This window comes from Hylobates moloch, unplaced genomic scaffold (assembly GCF_009828535.3).
Source record: "Hylobates moloch isolate HMO894 unplaced genomic scaffold, HMol_V3 SCAFFOLD_5, whole genome shotgun sequence".
In the NCBI taxonomy this organism is placed as follows: Eukaryota; Metazoa; Chordata; class Mammalia; order Primates; family Hylobatidae; genus Hylobates; species Hylobates moloch.
In genome coordinates, this window is record NW_026652280.1 from 114,022,747 (window position 1) to 114,046,959 (window position 24,213).

Sequence of the window (24,213 nt, forward strand, 5' to 3'; positions counted from 1 at the left end):
AGACATGCAAATTTACCAAGTCTTTTTAAGGAAAGACCAAGAAAAGCCCTGAAAGCCTTAATGTTGCTCGGGTTTCACGTAGGAGCACAGACCGGAAGGAGCCAAACCTGAAGAGGGAAGAGAAAAAGCCTAGGACTATGTGAAAAAAAAAAAAAAAAAAAAAAATCAGTGCAGTTAGCAAAGATGTCACTGGGAACGTATGATTTACAAGCAGATGGTGGAAGATAATACAGTCAGAGAATCATAAGCTGGAAGGGTACTGTAGGAGGTTATGTCTACACTTATCCCTCAAAAGCGGTGGGGTGGGGTGGGGTGGGGTAGGGCAGGGGGTGGGGAGCTAGATGAGGCAAGTACTGCGTGGGTGTGGTACTGCCTTTATTTCTAGAATAGTGCACTCAAAAAACAGTGACTTTCAAATACCATGATATTTCAAAACATGGAATGGAAACCCAGGAAGTTTAACATTAATACAGGACAGACATGGTCTCAGGTCCAACTCTCTGTCTCCAGGTAGGGTGATGATAGCAACTTGTTTTTGCCGAGTCACCAGAAAAGCCTAAGTTTTCATGCTACACATTCATTATAATATAAACTTATCTTGCTTTACAGAAATAAAAATATTGGTTGGTAATGTGTAATTAGCTAAGTAAGAGAAAAAGCTAGGATATTTTGAAGAGATTTAAAATGTTTTTTATGATATTTAAATTGTTTGCCTCTAATACACTTTTTTTATAGGCACATTTCTCTACAAAAACAACTATGTTTTTTCTGATTAAATTTAAAATACATTCCATTCCAACGAAAGTCTTGCCTAAGTTACTTGTTTTCTAATACTATTTATGATAACTCTGCTATGTAACTAGCTTTTCATGGTTCTAGCATTCACCTCTGAATTAACTAGTAAAATATCTATCCTCTCCAAATATATATTCCTTTTTCTTCTGCCCCCTCCCTAATATACAACTATTCAGCTACTACTGGGCTACTTTACTTACCATGGTCAGGTATCAAGCCAGTTCCTGGCCTCAAAAGAAGAAGAACTTTATTTCCACCAGCCTGAATGAGCTCAATTGCTCGAGTATGTGTGATTCCTTGTGTAGGTTCCCCATTGATTTCAACAATCTGGTCACCAACCTAGACAGAGAACATTCACAGGAACAACATGAAACTATGCATCCTTTGTAAAATTCTGCTTTTGTCAGCTCTTGCGCCATTCAACCTTGCTAAGTGATTCTTCGTTTGTAAAATACCTAATGTGTACCCAGTACTGCCATGTGAGAGTTGATGAGAGGACAGATGACAACAAACAACAGGAAGCGGCAATGTCCAGGTTTACTCACAAAAATCCTACACAAGAAAGTTTTATATGGCTAGTAACTAAGATCTGGACATCTTGAAATCAAGAATCAAATTCTAGAATCAGATTTGGAATTTTCTAAGTTTATAGAACTCAAATTTAGAATGTTAATCAAATTCTAGAATTTGGTTCTTGATTTGAAGATGCCCAGATCTTTAACAGCCATATAAAACTTTTCCTGTGTAGGATTTTTTGTTTGTTTTGTTTTGCTTTTTGAGACAGAGTCTTGCTCTGTCACCCAGGCTGGAGTGCAGTGGCGCAACTGCGGCTCACTGCAAGCTCCGCCTCCTGAGTAGCTGGGACTACCGGTGCCTGCCACCCACGCCTGGCTAATTTTTTGTATTTTTAGTAGAGACAGGGTTTCATCGTGTTAGCCAGGATGGTCTCGATTTCCTGACCTCGTGATCCGCCCGCCTCGGCCTCCTAAAGTGCTGGGATTACAGGCGTGAGCCACCGCGCCTGGCCCTGTGTAGGGTTTTCATAAGTGAACCTGGGCACTTCCTGTGTAGGGTTTTTATGCGTAAGTAAACCTGGACATTGTCTCTTCCTGTTTCTGCCATCTGTCCTCTTATCAACTCTCGCACGAGAGCACTGGGTACACGTTAGACATTTTACAAACAACAATCCAAATGATACTACAGAGCTATGTCTGAATGTGAAGAAGGTACGTACTTTCAAACTTGAGGTGAATTTTAAATGTATCTCCTAAAACCTGGGCAAAGGGCTCCTTATCTTTGAAGTCTTTCCTGGCCCCCAGGGAGAACTGCTCATTCCTTTGAGCTGCTGCTATGTCCTGTACATACATGAGGTATTTGAATAAATGACATCTTTATAGATTAAAATTCTTAAAAACTTAAGCTTGGAGAATAGATTAATATGAACACTTATTTAAAACCAGTAACTGGCATAAACTTACTTAGTGATGTTAATGTAAAATCATTTCTCAGGGCCGGGGCGGTGGCTCACGCCTGTAATCCCAGCACTCTGGGAGGCTGAGGCTGGTGGATCACCTGAGGTCGGGAGTTCGAGACCAGTCTGACCAACATGGAGAAACCCTGTCTCTACTAAAAATACAAAATTGGCCAGGTGTGGTGGCGCATGCCTGTAATCCCAGCTACTCCAGAGGCTGAGGCAAGAGAATCACTTGAACCTGGGAGGCAGAGGTTGCAGTGAGCCGAGATTGCGCCACTGCACTCCAGTCTGGGCAACGAGCGAAACTCCGTCTCAAAAAAAAAAAAAAAATCATTTCTCAGGAAAATAAACATAAAACTAGGGATCAGAATAAGATATACCTTAGTATCATTGTGATTTACTAGAAATGTCTGTGTTATTTTAAAAGACAAAGGGAAAATATGTAAAAGTCAAGTATAACTTTGGAACAGACCTAATTAAACATAATGATGGTACTGATTTTAAATCTATTTCAAGCAAACACATGTTGATGAATGCTGCACTGGATAAAGAAAATGTGGTGCATACACACCACAGAATACTATGCAGCCATGAAAAGAGTGAAATCATGTCCCCTTACAGCAACATGGATGGAGCTGGAGGCCATTATCCTAAGCAAACTAACGCAGAAACAGAAAACCAAATACCTCAGGTTCTCGAGTGTAATTAGGAGCTAAACACTGAGTACACATGGACACAAAGATGAGAACAACAGACATGGGAATCCAAGATGGGGGAGGGAAGGAGAGGGTCAAGGGCTAAACAACTGCCTATTGGGTACTATGCCCACTACCTGGGAGATGGAAACTCATTCATATTCTAAGCCTCAGAATCATGCAATATACCTGTGTAACAAACCTGTACATGTGCCCCACTGAACTTATAAAAAAAAAAAGTTGAAAAAAATCTATTTCAAGGTGACATGTAAAATGAAGGATACTGGCTTCAAAACAGAAAAATTAAACAATGGCATATTACTGAAATTCCAAAATGCAAATACTCAAATGTTTGTAAGCGCTTACTAAAACAATCCAGAAGTTCCTTTGAGTTGAAGCTAGCTGCAAGGTGACTAAAGAATAGAAATAATAATAAGCCAATCCAGAAGTAACAAAACAGAAGGACTCAATATTTAACAAAGGTCAGTGGGCCAACTCTTTCTACAGATCCAGCACGGCACAGGCGGTCAGGAGGCTGTGGTTCACATCTTGTGCTCCACCTTTCTAGTGTTGTGGTCTCATTTTTTTCATCTGTTAAATGAGGATAATATTAGTACCTACTTCGCGGGATTCTGGGAGGACTTAAGATAAAACATGATTATATACCAAGTGCAAATATTAGTTTTCAAGCTATTTTAAAGTGTATCATGAAGATTTAACTGTAGACTGCACTCCATTCTATACAATGCAAAAAAATTCAACTATGAAATAGACTAAAGGTCTTATTGCATACTTATTTTAAACAAGGGAGGCTTACTCTTGAACAAATGGAGGATACCAGAAACAAGATTGATGGATTTAATATGTAAGATGAAAACACCTTAATAAAACCAAAGTAAGACAACAGGATGGAGAACAATTTAGAAACCCCTTACTATCCAGAATATATAAGTGAAACAAAAGCCAACACTTAGATTTCCCTTGATAAATGATGGAAGAAGAATCATTTTCATGAGGCAATGTAGGTAATAAATTAGCACTAGATATATAATCTTGCTGATAAAGAAAAGTAAGTAGTATTTGGGCACTGCTTTGGACATATCTTGTAAAACATGTCTGAGGTTATAATTTATTTCAATCAATCACATTCTTTAGCTTAAGCTCTCCAACCCAGAACACTTTTTATTCTTCTACTGCAATAAACTGCAAAAAAAAAAAAAAAAAAAAAAAAAATTGTAATTGAACAGACTTGCCACCAGGTGTCATTTCTGTTTAACTTTAAAACTGAATGGGGGGAAGGAGGGGGAGCCATTGCTTTAAGATTTATGGTAGACAGGCCCTCAGAGCGGGAGAAATTCTGCAGAGACCTACATACACAAAACTACAGATGAAAAAGACTCTTCTGAGAGGGAAATTCAGAGGAGTAAATTCACCCAGTAAACATCCTTTTAACATTTTAAGTCACTTTAAAAATGTGATAAAAAATAATTTGGAGAAAACGTCTTTTGATAAATAGAACAAAGATTCAAGTTCAGTTTTGTATTATTGAAAAATAATTATGGGGACAGAGAAGAGAGAGGAAAGAAAAGAGAAAAGAAAAAGGAGAACCAAAAGAAAAGAAGTAGGAAGAATAGAGAAAAAGAATGTTCCCTTTTTTAAACAAATCACTATTTTTTTAGGCAGTCTTGTCGTTTTAAAAACAACATCCACTACAAATGTATTAAAATGACAAAATATTTCTACCACATGGCTTATATTATCTCACAACCTGTTAAGAAACTGTCTGCCTATCAATGAAATCCAATCCAAACTGGACTCAAGCCAAGACCCGACATAGCAGAAAGCACATGGACCAAGCTTCCAGGACGACGGACTACGGTCACACCTGGGTCACACTGTGGCCTGCACAGGCTGAGTGATGTCTGCAAGTGACTAAGTCTCCTTGAGCCTCAGTTTTAAATCTGTAAGTGGGGAAAATGTCACCTATCTCAAGAGTTTCTGAGAGACTAAAACTAATATAAGTAAAAACACATGTTGTGTAGGAAAATACATGTTGCCTCAAAGACAGCAAACACTTAATATTTTCTAAATCTGATTCTGTTCTACATTAAATATTTAAGTTTGACACTATTCCCTAATATGAACCTTTTCCATTCAGCTATTTCTCAGTTCCTTATCCCAGAACACTTTTTTCTCCCTTCTCTCTAAATCTTAACCAGACTGAAAGGAAGAACCTCTCAATGATTCTCAATACCCTTCCATCTATGTTACAAATTAACATTTCTTGTTTTCTTAATGACACTAAGATTGTTGCTAATTACTTCATATATCCCCAGTCATGTTCACCCAGTAATAAGTGCTGGGAACTGATCTTAAAAAAAACACACACACACACACACACACAATTCTCTCAGTATCTAGAATTATTATCCATACATTTTACTCTTTCAACAAATATCTATGGAGCACCTGATATGAATATTCAAGGCACTGTATCAGGTGCTGGAGATATGGAATAATATATGGAATAATAGGTATAGGACACAAAGTGCAGCTGCCAACCTAATAAAGGGAGAAGAGGGGAGGCAAGCGGGGGAGGCAGAGGGGGGACTCAGGTGGCTCCGTGGTGCGAGTGTCAGCTGGAGATAAACTCTTATCATTTGGACAGTGGCCACCAGAGAAAGTTGTCATCAATAACATTTTATTGAGCACTAGTTATATGCAAAGCCCTCATGAGCTTTATCAAGTCAAGATTTTGATAATTTAATAGCCCAAAAAGTGACTTCTCTGAAAAGCTGACATTTTCTTACAGGTTAGAGCACACTGGGGTCTAACAGTTAATTGCTCATTTGCTTTTGTTTTCAGAGTTTATTCTTGAAATAAAAGCTGATTTCATCATTAGATTCTAAAGTTTCTGCTCATTCATAAAGCATGTCATGTCGTTTTTTAACTGAGGATGTTTGCTGTATTGCCCAGATTGGTCTTGAACTCCTGGGCTCAAGTGACCCTCCCACCTCAGCCTCCCAAGTAGCTGGGATTACAAGCATGTGCCACCACTCCTGGCTAAGAATGACATGTTTAGAACTAGACTTTGTCTGCTTTAAGGTCTGTTTGCCTTTTGTTTACTGAGATTAGTGGATCTGAGGGTTATATTTGGAACCAACATTTAAAACAATTATATCCTAATTTATCATTTAATTGGATTTTTGTGACACTATATACAATAAAAGAGTTGAAACAGATGTAAAGTAACTGAATAGGTTGTGTGTGTGTGTGTGTGTGTGTGACAGAGAGAGAGAGAGAGAAACGAGAGAAAGAGAAGAGAAGATAGGAGGGGAGGGGAGGGGAGGGGAAAGGACCAAGAAAACCAGGAATAAATATGCCATCCTCCGTAAACAGTGTCTCAAGATGCCCTTATTAGGACTTTAAGAAGTTTACTTGGACCATGTATTTTACATATGGTTCTGCATTTTGCAGATGAGGAAACTCAGGAGAATGTCCTGTCTGATTTCCAAACCCATGTTCTTGTCACCGAATGAAATTGTCTCTATGAGAAAGTATATTCAGCAGTTCTTGACGAGCTGTACTAAGCATTTGGCCATCGGTCCCTCTTTGTCATAAACACTCTGCAGCTTTGGCTCTGTGGCTCTGCATGCTGCACCTTCGCATTTTCTTTATTTTATCTAGTCCACTAATTACATGCCTTGCTCAGAGCTCTGCCCTTGGCTGAGTACTCTCTAAATACTCTTCCTTAGTGATCTTATCTACCACAAAGGTTTCAATCATCACTTCTCAGTAATGTCGCAATCTGGGCTTCTACCACTAGTAGTAATTGCCTGCTAAACATTTACACCTGCTCTACTAGCTGTTCCCTTCACCTCAACATGACTCCAACTTACTATACCATCAGTCTTTGCCATATCCTTCCTCCCCTTGGCCTCCCTGATGGTTTTCATAGTACAGATGGGACAAGGCTTCTGAGTCATCCTTTACTCTTCCTTTTCCTTCATCCCTCATTTAAAGGATACTTGTTGGTCATCTAGTCTGGTCCTTTCTTCACTGATAGTTGAACTTATATGCATCTCTTATCTTCCATCCAAAGCGTTACCATTCAAGTTATACTCCCACCACTACCACTGTATGCATAAATTACAGCTACCTAGATTCCCTTCATCCAGCATGCACACCACTAACAGATTTTTATCAGCAGATTGCTCTGAGGGGAAATTCCTGGCTAAAAAGCCTCCCATGGCTTCCCACTGTCTAGGACCTTTATGCTTGTGACCCATCTGCTTTTATATTCTCATTTCCTCTATTCGTCTATGTATTTTCTAAATAAAATCTAAGTAAACTCAACCATTTGAAGTTCCCTGTACGTGACTTATACTTCGTTAGTTTTACCCCATTGCTCATTTATTCAGCCTGGAATGTTTTCTCTCCTTAATTTCTCCCTATTGAAATCCCATGCACTTGTCAATGCCACCTATTCTGTGAAATCTTCTCTATTCACCCCTTTGAACTTGTGCATGTGTCTGGTCATTTTGAGGCAGGATAATATCTTATTTGTTTTGAGTCACTCTCCCAACTCATTCAGTAGCATGCATAAAGCTTTGGGTAATGCAAACACTCAATATGTGTTTATGAAATGACTAATGGGAGTGAAATGAAAAATTCAAAACTGCAATCACCCAGAAGTACCTTTTCTAATAATTACTAGAATACATGATCTAATAATTACCAGGGTCATTTGCCTTTCTAATTGAATTACTTAGTTTAAAATTAAAAAAAAAAAAAAGTTCCTTTTCCCTGATGCCTACTGGTGGCAGGGAAAGGAAATCCAAAATTCTTTTGAGTAGTAGGGGGAAGGGTGTCTAGAAATTAAAATTTTTTAATGTATCACCTAACTGAATACCAGTGAGTTAAGTATTTTTTTTTTTAAATTGAAGACAGAAAATGTCTTTTTTTTTTTTTTTTTTAGATGGAGTTTCGCTCTTGTTGCCCGGACTAGAGTACAATGGTGTGATCTCAGCTCACTGCGACCTCTGCCTCCCGGGTACAAGCGATTCTCCTGCCTCAGCCTCCCAAGTAGCTGGGATTACAGGCATGCACCACCATGCCCGGCTAATTTTTATATTTTTAGTAGAGACAGGGTTTCTCCATGTTGGTCAGGCTGGTCTCGAACTCCCAACCTCAGGCGATCCGCCTGCCTCGGCCTCCCAAAGTGCTGGGATTACAGGTGTGAGCCACTGCGCCCAGCAGCAAATGTCTTCTGTATATGATTCCTCTTTAACATCCAGAGAAGAAGGAAAAACTATCTTATGCAGATCTATAAACAATTTGGTCTGCAGTGCCCTATACGAAGTCACAGTGTTTCAGAGTTGAGAACATCTATGATGGAATACTACTGATAGGAATTCTAGTCCTTCAAACAATAAGAAATGTTGAGAGCCACGCTTTCCAGCCTCTAGTTACCTCTCCAAGTAGCTAAGAGTGGGGAAAAAAAAATCCTGGGCCTATTGCCTCCTGGAAAAAGTTAGAGATTCTATTTGATCCTCACTTTCTCAAGACTCTTATTAAGATGAAAAGTGTATTTATTAATTTGTTTACCCTCAGATGTTGACTGTGTGAATAAGAAATGAATTTTCTTATTGACCAAGGTCAAGAAGGCAAAAGTAGCATAACTGCAATATGGTTTAGCACACTGAAGAGAAGAAATGAAATCATCAGGGCGTTAGAAAAGCAAAATGACAAGCATTTGCCTTTTTTAGCTACCAGTGATGACAAATCCTGCTTTTTAGATTTAGGAGGTTCCTGCATTCCCTTTAAATCAATTATTAATATCTTTTGAAGTTTCTAGTCTAGGGCCTGAACCTAAGGTTACAGACAGAAACCAACTCACATGAATTCTGCCATCTTTGATGGCAGGACCATCTTCAGCAAGACGAAGGATGAACAGCCCCATGTTGTACTCCTTCCCGCCTCGGAGGCTGAATCCAAAGCCCCGGGGGCCTCTCTCCAGCTCTACTGGGTAACAACCAAGGCTCTAGAGAGAAAGAAGTATAAGAAAAGCAAGTTCTCATGGACTGTTTATTTACATTTTGAAGAAAGATTACTTCTATAGCTGGGAGAAATGATTTATACTCTCAATGTGCATTTCTATATTGTAAAGAAGGAATGTAGGTTTTGGTTAAAAGGCTACTTAATGTTTATAAATGCAGCCTAAATTAATCTGAAGGTTACATGTTTTTTCTAGTTGGTCAATGTGCAATGGAACAATCAGAGAACAGAATTTTGGAAAGTGCTTCCTTTAAGTAGCGTTTGACTAATTTTCCTGAAAAACAAACAAGTAACAAACAAAAAAAACCCCAATTTGATTATCTAAAATACTATTTACTTCTAAGCACTTAACCAAGGGTTCAAAGTTCTCCTGCTGTAGGAGAAACTTTTCTTTCACTCCTGACATTCTCCTATGGATGCCAGCAGAATGCCAAACACATGGCAGGTCTTCGAGAATTATTAGTTTTGGAAACAAATTTATCTGAACTGATTTGCAATAAAAATTCACCAATGCCAGTGGTATGGTAACTCAAAATATCACTCCCCATCTGGGGAAATGTTTGTTTACCTGATTGTGCCGACTGCCTACAACTGAAATTACTGCGGTGTCAGGCTGTGCAAGGTGCTTGTGGTCTGACCAAGAATGTCTGTAAGAAGTGGAGACATCTTTTCCAATTTCACCTTCTAGGGCACTTCTACAAGAGAGAGAAATCAAGTCACTCTCTGAACTGAGAAAATGAAAAACAGTCTAAAGGCAGATTAATTTCTTTTCTTTTAAAAGCTCAACCTTGCCATTTTCCCTCTGACAAACCACTATGAAGACAGACTATATCTAAAATCAGAGGGGTGCTAGGAGAAACCTGGTCATTAATTCCAACATACCTTGAAGTCTGTCAACATCCACAATTTTTTAAGGACATCTCAGAGCAGTTTATGTCAAAGAAAACTGCAATCAAATAACTATACCAGAGGGCAGTTAAGCTGACCCTGTCACAGTGAAAAATGGCTCTCCTGCAGCACCAATGCCCGTGAAGATGCTAGATTTCTGGAAATCTAGTTTTTGTTTCATGGCTAATATTTTCAATGAAAGAAGACAGAAATACACACAAAACCTGCTCTGCTCAGGTGGTCTGATAAGACAGCAATCCGTATGGGTCTGCGGCTTCCCTATGAAAACTACGAGGACCAAGAGTAGCAGAGTCAGATGCTACTGTCATTTCTTTCTAATCCTCGCATGTCAGGCAAGATTGGCTGTGCCTGGGATGGAGGCTGGAAGAGGGACAAAGGTACTGAATGGGTGGAAGTGATGGGGATGGTATTTGAGGAACAGGCAAGAGTTGTCATTTTGACCTCAACAGCTGGCATCTGCATTACTGTATGGGGGTGGATGATGGGGAGTGGGGTTATGAATAGCAGAGCAATAGGAGAGAATAAGAAAAAAACAAAATCAAAACCTGAGAATAGCCCCACCTGTCCCCAGGTATGTGGTTGGCCTGTGACTGTCCCATGGGCCTGTGCTGCAGGGCTGGGCTTTGCCTGGCTGAGTTTGTTCCTGATGGTGGACCATGATGCTCTGTTCAAATGAGAAAACAATAGAAATAAGAATTTGTACATAAAAATGTGAAGGCCAAGTGGATCTGTGAAGGTGAGACAATAACAGATGGCTATTGCTGTACTGACTTTAGTGGCTTTAGCATGAACAGCACTATTGTCAGCTGTCTGGAACTGGCACATTAACATCTTTTTCCCTGTGGCTTTTGATTAATGTTTATGTCTCAGGAGAACAGTAATCATATTATGTCCCCATTTTCACCTGTGTTTTAGTCATCCATATAACATAAAATTCAGAAATGAACATAATATTTATCTAGAAGACAGAACTATTCTGTGGGTTTCCAGAGCACACACCTAATAATTGGTAACCCATACTAGATAACAAAGCCGGGTCTCAGGAATGCTGGAACACGGAGGCCAGTCTGCAAACCACACTCACACCTTTGAACCTGCATCTTCAATATAGGAGCAGTTATTTTGCCTGACACAGAACCAAAGACAAACTTATAGAATCCTGAGTGCTAACAAATGTTTATAAATATCCTACTGCTTCTATTTTCTCAGAACACAAATATAGGTGAAAAACATTACATTTGTTTCTGTATCATTCCCAACAGCTCTGGACTCCCTGCTGTTCCTTGAAGGTAGCTTCCATAGCTAAGCATAGTGACTGCCTACACCTAGAACTAGATGGCAAGGAGGGGACAATTAAACAAGATACCTAACGCTGGCAGACTCATATTTTTGAAGTTGAAACTTTTGAAACATTTTATTATGTTTAAATATAAAAGCATAGGATATTTAAAGTATCAGAGAGAGGGAGCACAGCTTAATGATTAAGACCATGAACTCTGAGCAAGATGGACAGAGTTTAAGCCTGACTGCACCATTTACTAGCTGTGTGTTCTTGAGCAAATCTGTTATGTTCTCTGTGCTTTGAATTGTCTTGTCTATAAAAGGGGAAATACAGTTATCTCATTAGGTTATAGTATCAAAGGAGCTTATAAATATACATGCTTAGAATAGTGCCTGGCATATAATCATCACAATATAACGGTTTCTATTATAACTATCATCATTTTCATCATCACCATCATCTTCATCAAAATGATATCTCTCACTTGGGGTTGCATTTCTCCTTAAACATACATGCTGAAATCTTTACCTTGCTTTATGAAAATGTTAAATGTAGAGGATATTTTAAGTTAGAAAAACATGTGGAAGCTGATATAACCTGAATCTTAGAATACAATAGTGAAAATCTCATGTTAAAGATGAGAGATATGAATATTAAGAAGCAGTCTCCATTGAGAAAGCTGAAACTTCAGGCTTTACTATAATACATGCATCACTATTTTATTGCTTCGGTTAAGTTGTTACTTTCCAAAGTTCTGTGAGACTAAAAACACAGATAAATCGCTTATTTTTATTGAAAAATTTCTTGTATCTAGAAGCTAGAGAGTATTCTAAAAACACAGGCCAGAGAGTAGAAAGTGGCAGGAGGAAGAAATGGTATATGGCCAAGCCAGGTGGCCCCTGAGGGTTTCTACGTCCTCTGGCTGCTGGCTTGGGTGTGAACATGGATTTAACAATGTGTACTAGACCTGGAGATGCAGAACCAACCTCTGGGCCAGAACTTACCCAGAGGGTTGTGTTTCCTCTTTAAGTTCAAGTATTCCAGGAAGGGAGGGTGGGAGTAGAGTGGGCTATGAACTTTTATTTATTATTTTTTTTTGGAGACCTGGAAATCTGTTGCTCTTTTATATTGCTAATGAATTTTATTTTTCCTGAGTAACTTTAACAAGTTGCTTATACTGACCTCCTAACTGCTCTCTTTGCCATCTTAGACTCCAGTTTTAACACATAAGTTGAAACATGCCACTGCCTTGTGTAAAAAACCTATGGTGGGCTGGGCACAGTGGCTCATGCCTGTAATCCCAGCACTTTGGGAAGCCGAGGCAGGCGGATCACCTGAGGTCAGGAGTTCGAGACCAGCCTGGCCAACATGGTGAAACCCCGTCTCTACTAAAAATACAAAAATTAACTGGGTGTGGTGGCATATGCCTGTAGTCCCAGCTACTTGGGAGACTGAGGCAGGAGAATCGTTTGAACCCAGGAGGTGGAGGTTGCAATGAGCCAAGATCATGCCACTGCACTCCAGCCTGGGCGACAGAACAAGACTCTATCTCAAACAAACAAACAAAAACAACCTATGGTGACGTTTTCTTGCTTATAAGATACTTGTTACCTGGGCACTCCTGCCTTTCCATTTCACCTTATGTTCAAAATGTCACCTCCTCTGTGAAATCCTACCTGGCTCCTTAAGCACACTGTGATCACAATGTTCTCACAGCATTTCCCACATTATGTCAGAGCTGGCAGAACACCTGTCTCTCCTACTAGTCTCTGAACTCCTTGATTGCAAGAATCACACCTCAGTTATCTCGATATTCCTGTACTCACTAGAAATTTCCAGAAGTTCTTCCACATTTGCTTCCTGGGTATGTCAATTTCAAGTTACCTGTCTCTAAACTTTACTGCCCAGTATAGAGTTGGATTCTCTTCGGTCGCTGTAAATTCATGGTTACTATTAAGGGGACAGAAAATGATGGGGAAAATTCCATTTGCCAACGAGATGACTGGGAGATACTTGTACCTTTGCATGTGGTCAAGAGAGATAATTCATTGGCATTACTAGCTTGGCTATTGTAATGAGTGTATAACATCAGAGCAGGACAATAGAAGTAATCTGATCAATTTCAAGTTTTCCTCTACCTTCTATTCTAGATGAGACATTTCAGTTCTAGGCAAAATGTACCACAAATTGGTGCTTACTTTTAAAGTTACATGTTTTTTGTTGTCTTCATCAAATTTAAGTAAAAATTCCTATCACTGGGATTCTTTTCATTTTTAGTCCTTCAACCCGTGCTACATGCTACACGGCGTCTCCATTTTTTTTCTGTTATAAGCTATTTTACTTCACAAAGTCAAATATTTATTCCATAATGTCAAATAGGCCTATCTTCTCTCTGAATTTTATTTGAAAATTCTTAAAATAGTAAAGCAATGGGTTAAGTATAGCTCTCCTTCAATGAGAATTACATTTTTGCTGGGCTTTCTGTCTGTAAGTATAGGTATGCCTTATTTTAGTACACTTCACTTTATTGCATTTTTTATAAATTGAAGGTTTATGGCAACCCTGCATTGGGCAAGTCTATTAGTGCCATTTTTCCAACAGCATGTGCTCACTTTCATGTCTCTGTGTCATATTTTGGTAATTTTTCCAATATTTCTAACTTTTTCATTATTATTATATCTGTTATGGTGATCTGTGGTCAGTGATCTTTGATATGTATATTCTTGTACCATCTGGAAATTCCCAGGTTTTCCACCTTTGCTTACTGGGTATGTCAATTTCAAGTTACTTGTCTGTAACTGTTTTTGGGTGCCACTAATCACACCCATATAAAATGGCAAACATAATCGATAAATATGTGTGTGCTGACTGCTCCATCAACTAGCCTTTCCCCATCTTTCTCCCTCTCCTCAGGCCCCTCTATTCCCTGAGACACACAATATTGAAATCATGCCAATTAATAACCCTACAATGACCTCTATGTATTCAAGTGAAAGAAAGAGTTGCATATCTCTCACTTTACATCAAAAGCTAGACTTGATTAAGCTTAGTGAGGAAGGCATTTGAGACCTGAGACAGGCTGAAAGCTAGGCCTCTTGTACCAGTTAGCCAAGTTGTGAATGCAAAAGAAAAGTTCTTGAAAAAATTGTAAATATTACTCCAGTGAACAAATGAATGATAAGAAAATGAAACAGCCTTATTGCTGGATATGGAGAAAATTTTAGTGGTCTGGATAGAAGATCAAACTAGCCACAGTGTTTCCATAAGCCAAAGCCTAATCCAGAGCAAGGCCCTAACTTTCTTCCATTCTGAGAGCTGAGGAAGCTGCAGAAGAAAAGTGTGAAGCTAGAAGAAGCTGGTTCATGAGATTTGAGGAAAGAAGTCATCTCTGTAACATAAAACTGCAAGGTGAAGCAGCAAGTGCTGATACAGAAGCTGCAGCAACTTTTCCAGAAGATTCAACTAATATCATTGGTGAAAGTGGCTACACTAAACAACAGATTTTCAAGGTAGACAAAATAGCCTCTTATTAGAAGAAGATGCCATCTAGGACTTTCATAGCTAGAAAGGAGAAGTCAATGCCTGGCTTCAAAGCTTCAAAGGCAGCTGACTCTCTTGTTAGGGGCTAATGCAGCTGGTGAATTCATGTGCTCATTTACACTCCAAAAATCTTAGGGCCCTTAAGAATTATGCTAAATCTACTCTGCCTATGCTCTAAAAATGGAACAATAAAGCCTGGATGACAGCACATCTGTTTACAGCATGATTTACTGAATAATTTAATCCCACTGTTGAGACCTACTGCTCAGAAAAAAAGATTCCTTTCAAAATATTACTACTTACTGACAATGCACCTAGTCACTCAAGAGCTCTGATGGAGAAATACAAGGAGATAAATGTTGTTTTCATGAGTTCCAATACAATATCCATTCTGTAGCCCATGGATCAAGGAGTAATTTTGACTTTCAAGTCTTAGTATTTTAAGAAATATATTTGGTAAGTCTATAGCTGCCACAGATAGTGATTTTTCTACGGGTCTGGGCAAAGCAAACTGAAAACCTGGAAAGGATTCTAGATGACATTAAGAACATTCGTGATTCATGGGGAAGAGGTCAAAAATATCAACATTAACAGGAATTTGGAATAATTTGATTCTAGTTCCCATGGATGACTTTCAGAGGTTCAAGACTTCAGTGGAGGAAGTAACTGCAGATGTGGTAGAAACAGCAAGGAACAGAATTAGAAGTAGAACCTGAAGTTGGGACTGAATTGCTGTAATCTCATGACAAAACTTGAACAGGTGAGGATTTGCTTCCTACGGATGAGCAAAGAAGTGGTTTCCTGAGACGGAATCTACTCCTGGTGAAGATGCTGTGAACACTGTTGAAATGACCATAAAGGATTTAGAATAGTACATAACCTTAGTTGATAAAGTACTGGCAAAGTTTGAGAGGACGAAGTCCAATTTTGAAAGAAGTTTTACTGTGGGTAAAATGCTATCAAACAGCATCACATGCTACAGAGAGATCTTTAGTGAAAGAAAGAGTCAATGTGGCAGATTTTATTATTGTCTTATTTTAACAAATTGCTACAGCCACCTCAACCTTCAGCAACTACCACCCAAATCAGTCAGCAACCATCAACATCAAGGCAAGACCCTCCATCCGCATAAAGATTAAGACTTACTAAAGGCCCAGATGATCATTAGCATTTCTTAGCAATAAAGTATATTTTAATTAAGGTATGTATATTGTTTTTTAAGACATACTGCTATTGCATACTTAAAAGACTACAGTATAGTGTAAATATAACTTCTATATGCACTAGAAAACCAAAAAGTTCATGTGATTCACTTTATTCACTACCTAATGGCAGTGGCCTATAACTGAACCTGCAGTATCTCCAAGGTATGCCTATAATAATACACTTAAAAGAAAGTGTATTTTCAAAAGATAAAAACAAAATCCACAGGTAAACTACAGCAATAAACATTATAATCTATTGAGAATCGCCTTACCAAGAGTAAATAAGAACCCTATGAGAGAACATTCTAGAACTCTAAAACTCTATTAAAGGACATAAAAGATGATCTGAATAATTGGAAATACAGTCCATGATCTTTGGTGAGATGACTTAATATGTAAAGATATTCTCCCCCCCAAAATATATATACACACACACATATATATTTATATACACGTATACACAATATATCCCCAAAAAACTGCACTTTGATTTTTTTGGAGGAGCTTAATAATTTGCTCTAAAATTTTATATAGAAAAGTTCCATGAATATATAGTCAATTTCAAGAAACAGGGAGACAGATAGGTTTGCCCTAATAAGCAGATATATTAGGATGTATCACAAACTTATAGATTAAAAAAATAAAAAACACACACACACATATATCATCAGTCCAAGAACAAATAAACTAATAGGACAGAATACAGAACTTGGAGACTCACGTTTAAAGGGGAAGTTGATATATAGGAGAGATGGCATCACAAATAAATAAGGCAAAGAAGTGCTGGCTAATAGCTGGTGTTGGGAAATCTGGCTCATCTTAAGAATAAAAAATAAAACTACATCCCTCCTAAAACTACATACAAAGGTAGGCTCCAGATGGATTAAAGACCTAAGTACAAAAATCAAAATTACAAATCTGGTATTACATCATATAAAAGAAAAACCTCTGATGTGGGGAAAAAAATGACTTATCTTAAATAAAACCTCAAGAGTTTAAGCTGTAGGTAAAAAGTGACAAATTTGATTACATCTAAATTAAGAATTTCTGTATAATAAATGGAACCATGGTCAAAGAACATACAGATGGCAGAAAAAGATATTTACAGTCTCTAAAACAAAATTGTACTACTGAAGTCCATACAATTCATGAGCATCCACTAAATTTCAACAACACAGAAATCCCACAAGAAAAAAACTCAAGCATATGAAGAGATGCTGAAATTCATGGGCAATCAGAGAAATTCAAATTAAATAATGAGACAACACCTTCATCCTTTAGGCTAGCAAATTCAAAAGCTGATAATACCAAGTACTGGTGGGGAAGTAAAGTATAAGAATCCTCAATGTTTTGCTGGTGGGAGTAGATGGATGCAACAATCTGACAATATTAAATCAAGCACCTGTATACCCTCTGATCAAGTAATTCCACTTCCAGAAATTCTCACACTGTTTTTTTATTTTTTAAGAGATAAGGTCTTGCTATGTTATCTAGGCTGGCCTAAACTTCTGGGCTCAAGTGATCCTCCTGTGTAGCTGGGACTACAAGCATGTGCCAACAACGCCTGGCTTCTCACACTGTTTTGTAACATAGATATGTGAAGATGTGTACTATAGAATTGTTTGTAATACTGCAGTGTTGTAGGCAATGTGACTGTCTATAGGGAAGTGGACAGGTTATTTGTGGTAAATACTCATGGAAAACGGTCAAGCAGTTAAAAGCAATCAATTATGTTCACCCAGCAATGCAGATAAATCTTAAAAACATATGATGCTATGATACCAAAGCACAAGCACCGCCCCTGCAAATCGAGGAATTAGATTTCTTCAGCACTGAAACTTTGTGCATCAAAGGATAGTATCGAGAAAGTAAAAAGACAAATGGAGAATGGGAGAAAAATACCTGCAAACCATGTATCTGATAAAGGTCTAGTATTCGGAAAACAATTCAACAATAAAAAAGACAAATAACTGAGTTATAAATGGCAAAGGATTTAAATAGACGTTTCTCTATGTAAAGAAGATTTACAAATAGTCAATAAGCACATGAAAAGATGTTCAACATCATTACTCATCAGCAAAATGCCAATCAAAACCACAATGAAATACCATTTCATACCCACTAGAATGGCTAGAAAACAAACCCCTGAAACAGAAAATAAGTGTTGGCAAAGATATGGGGAAATGGAAGCCTCATACATTGCTGGTGGGAATATAAAAGGGTGCAGCTGCTGTGGAAAACAGTTTTGAAGTTCTTCAAAAAGCTAAACATAGTTACCATGTAACCCAACAATTCCAATCCTAGGTATACGACCAGGAAAAATGAAATGATACAACGACACAAAAACCTATAAAACAGCGTTTGTAGTGGCATTATTCACAGTAGTAGAAACAACTCAAGTGTCATCAAATGCTTAATAGGTAAGCAAAATATATGTATGCATAATGAAATATTATTCATTAGTCATAAAAAGGAACGCAGTACTGATGCATGCTACAACTAGGATGTACCTTGAAAACATTTTGCCAAATGAAAGAAGCCAGACACAAAAGGCCACATATTGTATGATTCTATTTATATGAAATACCCAGCAAATCCACAGAGACAGAAAGTGGATAAGTGGTTGCCTAGGGATGGGGGTTTCAAGAGAATGGGAAGTGATTTCTAATGGGTATGAAGTTTCTTTTTGGAGCAATAAAATGTGGAACTAGTGGTAATGATTGCAAAACCCTGTGAATATACTAAAAACCACTGAATTGCATATATATATATATATTTCTTTTTTTGAGATGGAGTTTCGCTCTTGTTGCCCAGGCTGGAGTGCAATGGTGCAATCTCAGTTCACTGCAACCTCTGCCTCCTGGATTCAAGTGATTCTCCTGCCTCAGCCTCCTGAGTAGCTGGGATTACAGGCACGCGCCATCACACCCAGCTAATTTTGTATTTTTAGTAGAGGTGGGGTTTCTCCATGTTGGTCAGGTTGGTCTCGAACTTCCGACCTCAGGTGATCCGCCTGCCTTGGCCTCCCAAAGTGCTGGGATTACAGGTGTGAGCCACGGTGCCAGGCCGAATTGTATATTTTAGAATAATTAATTTTATAGTATATGAATTCTATCCCAATTAAAAAGAAAAAAAAAGACACAACAGCTAAATGTCACGAGGAATACTGGATTGGATCCTAGAACAGTAAAATGGCATTAAAAGAAAACAACAACAACATGGTTCTGAGAAAAACCCAGTGTAAAATCTATAACATTTACATAACTCAAAAATAAATGCCAACACACAACAAAAAATGTATTTTAAAAGACGTACAAATAAAATGCAGTACATAAAACATACTAGAATGTTTGCCAATGGGAGCAGTGAGAGAAATGAGAGTGGAAAATGGAGACAAATGGGAATAAACAGATAAATCAATTGAAAACAAAACAAAAGTATTGCAACACTACCAGAATCAATTCCAACAGGAGTACTTGGTAGCCTTTGGTAAGTCATGTTCACTCTTAAAATTAACAAGGCCTGACAAAAAATTTGAAATTAATTTTGAAAAATTATATAATTTAAGTTTTTTTTACAGTAAGCAGGAACTACCAGATATAGTAAATTTATGTTCCATATTTAAAAAGAAGATACCATGGCGGAGGAAGAGGCGGTAGTGTTGTGGGGAATGCCATATGATAGAGAACAGTTTCAAGTCCTGGCTACAGTTTGGAAGTCTTTTATGAAACACGACACTTGCCTTACCATATCCTTGGCAACATAGGCACAAATATTAAACGGCATCTAGCAAAGGGGGAAAAAAGGATGGAGGGACCAAGAGTTGTTCATTTTCTAGGTAACTGTCTTTTACCTGTCAATGGGGAATGGCTGATGGAGAGAAGGGGAGAAGTATCAGATGGGAAGCTCTGCTGCCCTGAGGTATTGATCTGAATGTGTGGTTTCTGAAAATAGCTTTAGAGTTATAAATATTCATTTGACTCGTTAGTGCAGTTGATAGATTTTATACTGAATTTTATAAGAACCTGGAAGGCTTACAAACTCCATGAATGAGATCTTTATGGACAGAAGGAAGATTTTCTGTTTTTTCCTAAGAAAAATAAGAGATTCTGAATGTTTTCACAGTTTAAAAAAACCTAGAGCATAATAAAATAGTGTGTGATCACTGAAATGTGATTTAACATATAAAATGTGACTGTATTTTAAGAGGCTGTGGCTGCATATGAAATATACTTCAAGTATACATCTTCTAGGGAGCTTCCCTCCCACCCTTCTCTTTTCTCTGAACACGAACTGACATTATATAGGAAATCTTAAGTGTCTGTCCACAAGTGTTTGGGCCAGAATGTGAAAGGGAACTTTTATTCTAAGAAAAATTATGAACAATCTTGGATAATCTCTTAGAGAAAATACCATCAACATTAAACTAATTTTGGGGGAAAAGTTTCTGGAGAAAGAAGTAGTTTTTTTTCCTAACAATCTATCCCAAGGCTACCCAAAGTGTGGTTCACAGACGAGATACATAGATATTGAGAGTAAGCATTTAGAACATTTTTTAACCACAGGCAATTCATCTAACTGCTCTGTGACTCAGTTTCCTCATCTATAAGAATTGGAAAACCATAGTGCCTGCCTAGGATTATTGTATTAGTTAATATATGTAAAGCATTTAGGACAGTGCCTGTCACATAGTACACACTTACTAAATACTATTATTATTTCCTTGGGAAGTGAGATTAAACAGAGACCTGAATGAGGGAGCCAGTCATGTAGGTAAAATAATGATATTAGATGAGCACCCTAGGGTACTTATGCAGTTTATGTATATTTTCACCTTTAACCCCTGATGATGATCCTGAAATAGATATTACTACTCCAGTTCTACAGTTAAAAAAGTGAAGATTAGAAATATTATGTAGCTTTTTTTGTCATGTAACTAGCTAATGGGTATCTGTGGCCTTTGTCAAAAGCCTTACTTCTTTTATTGGGTTTAAATCGCCTCTGCTTAGGTAATGCGACAGAAGGCCTCAGAACTAACATCTCCTAACTTTTACTTTGTTCACTCATTCGTTTACTCATTCCTTCATTCAAAAAATATTTGCTGGCCAGGCACGGTGGCTCACGCCTGTAATACTAGCACTGTGGGAGGCTGAGGCAGGAAGATCGCTTGAGCCTAGGAGTTCGAGACAGGCAACACAGTGAGACCCCATCTCGAAAAAAAAAAAATTAAAAATTATGTAGTCCTAGCTACTCAGGACGCTGAGGTCAGAGGATCACTTGAGCCCAGGAGGTTGAGACTGCAGCGAGCCATGACTGTGCCACTGCACTCCAGCCTGGGCAACAGAGTGAGACCCTGTCTCAAAAAAAAAAAATGCTGAGCATCTAGTATCATTGTCAAACAATATGTTTTTTTGTTTACAAAGAGCAGACCATTTAAATAGGGATATAGTTATGTAAGAATGATGTCCAGTGAAGTGCAGAGATAGGAGGTGCTATGGGTGTTGGGGTTGGGGTAAAGGCCATGTACATAGAGGCCAGTGAGGCCCAGCTTAGAGACGGTGTGGAGAGAATACTGAGAAGTACATTTAAAAGGCAGGCTGAGAGCAAAATCACAGAACACTTTCTGGGCAGAGAGTGGGGAAGCAGTGGAGGTTCTACAAGGGATTATTTTAGAAAAGAATCAGCAGAGTCTGAGAAGAGTATAGGAATGGAATGCAGAAGGGAAAGAACAAAGGCAGGGATGTCACAGCATCTTGGAATCCTGCCCAGAATTCGACAGGGCCTAAGGGAGCAGTGAAGTCAATTCATGTCCATGCAGAAATAACCCCTACAGCATCTTGAACAGATTTATGTAATACCTTAGAAATAAATGGATGAGAGTGGTGTGGTAGGAACAGAAACAAAAGGTAGAACCAGGAAGTATAAAAGACTTGGAAACCAACTAGATTAGAGAGTCATGGGAGAAAATGGAACATGAATACACATTACAGTATGAGGAATTTTAACATCAAAGACTGACCCTTCATAATTCTGTTTTTGGCTTCTCCTTGTTAGTTTTGCAAAATCAGGAAAAATGAGAGCATTACATAGTGGTTATGTTGTAATTCACAAAGAATATGGACTGGCTAAAGATGGTTCCTAATTAGAAATTCTTAATGATCAAAAGGCAGCTTTACAGCAAGGCAAGACATTAAAGATGTTTGTAAGACTCCAGGGCTGCCAGTATGTGTTTTATGCCCCACTTACTAGCCATTCCCACACACTCCTTTACCCTGTTTACGAAGCAACTGCCCAGAACAAAGCCCTGCCCCCAAGGAAAGGCACACTGTGGCATGGGCCTGACATAAAAGACTTGATATCACCAGTGACTTTCTTTGAACTGTTTAAAGGATTTTCTCTCACTGAAGCCAAGACTTAAGACATTATTTTAAGAAAATAAGATCTGAAAAGTACTACCCGTCTCTTTCACTTCTGGGTGTTTGCTTCTCTAGCACATAAATAAATGGTCCACACTCACTAGCTGGATTATTTTTCTTGAGCTGCTGACAATTTTATAATAAGTTGTCTTTTAAGTTCATTAAATCGAAAAGGGGAAGAATGAGACTCTAGCATGCATACACAGTTCTATCCCTGCAGTGATTCTGGTAGTGCTGGAGGAGGCCACTGCCTCCCACAGGCTTTGTGCCTCTCAGATCAGCTTGGGGCAGGAGGGTCTACTGGCTCCTTACCTTCTTCAGCAATGACTGTTAGTGTGACGGTTACACCAGCATCTTTGATCAGCTGAACAATGTTATCATGAGACAGTTCAACAATGGACTGCCCATTCACTGCAGAGATATGATCTCCAACTTTCAGTTTTCCACAGCGGTCAGCCGGACTTCCTTCTATGACTCGGCCAATTTTATGAGGAATAACTATGGGAAAAAAAAACCCAGGTTTTTCAATTATTTAAGATTTCTGCTAGTGTTAGATTTATAATCAATGTCATTTAAAAATTCAACATAACATCAAAGAAAATTATTTAAAAACATAACAGAAAAGTACCACACGTCATCATCCCATCCAAACGGAACTATTTTCATACTTCTCACTTTTGCCCACATGCATAAACACTCTTTACACAGTTGTAATCATAGCATATAAACCTCTTTGCTATTTTCTACCTACCAGAAACCTTTTTCTAATTTTTACATTCTCATCCTAATTGTTCTGTTTAAGAGCTACTAATCTCACTGATACCACCTGACTGATCAGATGTCTCATTGTTTATTGTTGGCCATTTAAGCTGCAACAAGTTTTTAGCTATTTTAAAAACTGCTACAATAAGACTATCTTTGCTTCTGTTAAAGGGGCACTTGCTCCCATAAGGAACCCTGTAAATAAATGCAGGTCAAACTCAGGTTTAGCACTTGATAGTTATTGGTCAGAAATTCAGGTGAAATGACTGACAATTAAAATGAATCATACTTAATTCCACATGTAAATTAATTCCTCTTATTTATGCCTTTGGCTCTTTTTAAAATTTGAAAAGCTGAGTTTGGAATTGGAACATTAAATGTTAACTGTTAAGACTACTTGACTCATGGATCAAATTCTAAACCAAATACACAAAGCTGAGTCTAATACAATTGCAAAGATGCTCTGTGTAGCTCTACTGAATCTCTAGCTTATAATGCTAAGGGCCTTCCTGGACTAACTATTAAGACACTCTGCTATTATTAGAGCTTGAAATGAGTTCTCTTATATTCAGGAAATCTTGTCAAACAAAATATTTTCCACCATGCAACAGGCAGCATTTGTATTAGGAAACAAACGTTCCTTCTATGTTCTCTGAGAATTTCCTAGCCTAGGTCAGTAAACTTTAAACTTATCAGGTATGTGGGCTCCTGCTGACTACTGACTGATTTGAATAGGGATAATTCATATTTTTGAATGGCACTGTGAATGATGTTTAATTTCCACAGTAAAACCTGCTCCTTACTAGTATTTCTGAATCATATCTAGGAGTATGTAAGAGACATTTAAATAGACCTTCGTTTGGAGTAGAAAAGTTATTCTTTATGATGATTTATTTCCCTACAGGCAGTGCCCTGGCTCTTCTAGGAATACACAGTGGCAGATTTTATCTTAAAATAGTACGTCAATATTGGAAGGAAGTGCCTTTTAGCTCTGAATTATGTCAAGCACTTATTATTCTATTTTCCTTACAAACAATGTAATTAGAGAAATGCCAGTGCAGAAAGGGCCATGTCATAT

At 38.1% G+C, this 24,213-nt stretch overlaps 1 protein-coding gene across 4 annotated transcripts in view; it reads right to left on the reverse strand.

Moving 5' to 3' along the window:
• Positions 1-24,213, reverse strand: part of MAGI3 (membrane associated guanylate kinase, WW and PDZ domain containing 3) — a 272,676-nt gene that overhangs the window by 3,627 nt on the left and 244,836 nt on the right. Inside the window, exons 16-21 of one of the 4 annotated variants that reach the window (XM_032154953.2) lie at positions 22,686-22,871; positions 10,492-10,594; positions 9,590-9,716; positions 8,864-9,007; positions 996-1,134; positions 17-107 (exon numbers count right to left, since the gene is read on the reverse strand). In XM_032154953.2, coding sequence (XP_032010844.1) covers positions 58-107; positions 996-1,134; positions 8,864-9,007; positions 9,590-9,716; positions 10,492-10,594; positions 22,686-22,871 — 749 coding nt within the window. In that variant the 3' untranslated portion in view covers positions 17-57. Of the gene's footprint in view, positions 1-16; positions 136-995; positions 1,135-2,195; positions 3,556-8,863; positions 9,008-9,589; positions 9,717-10,491; positions 10,595-22,685; positions 22,872-24,213 lie in introns of those variants that run through there. The other 3 variants (XM_032154951.2, XM_032154954.2, XM_058439446.1) reach the window with 3 other exon arrangements.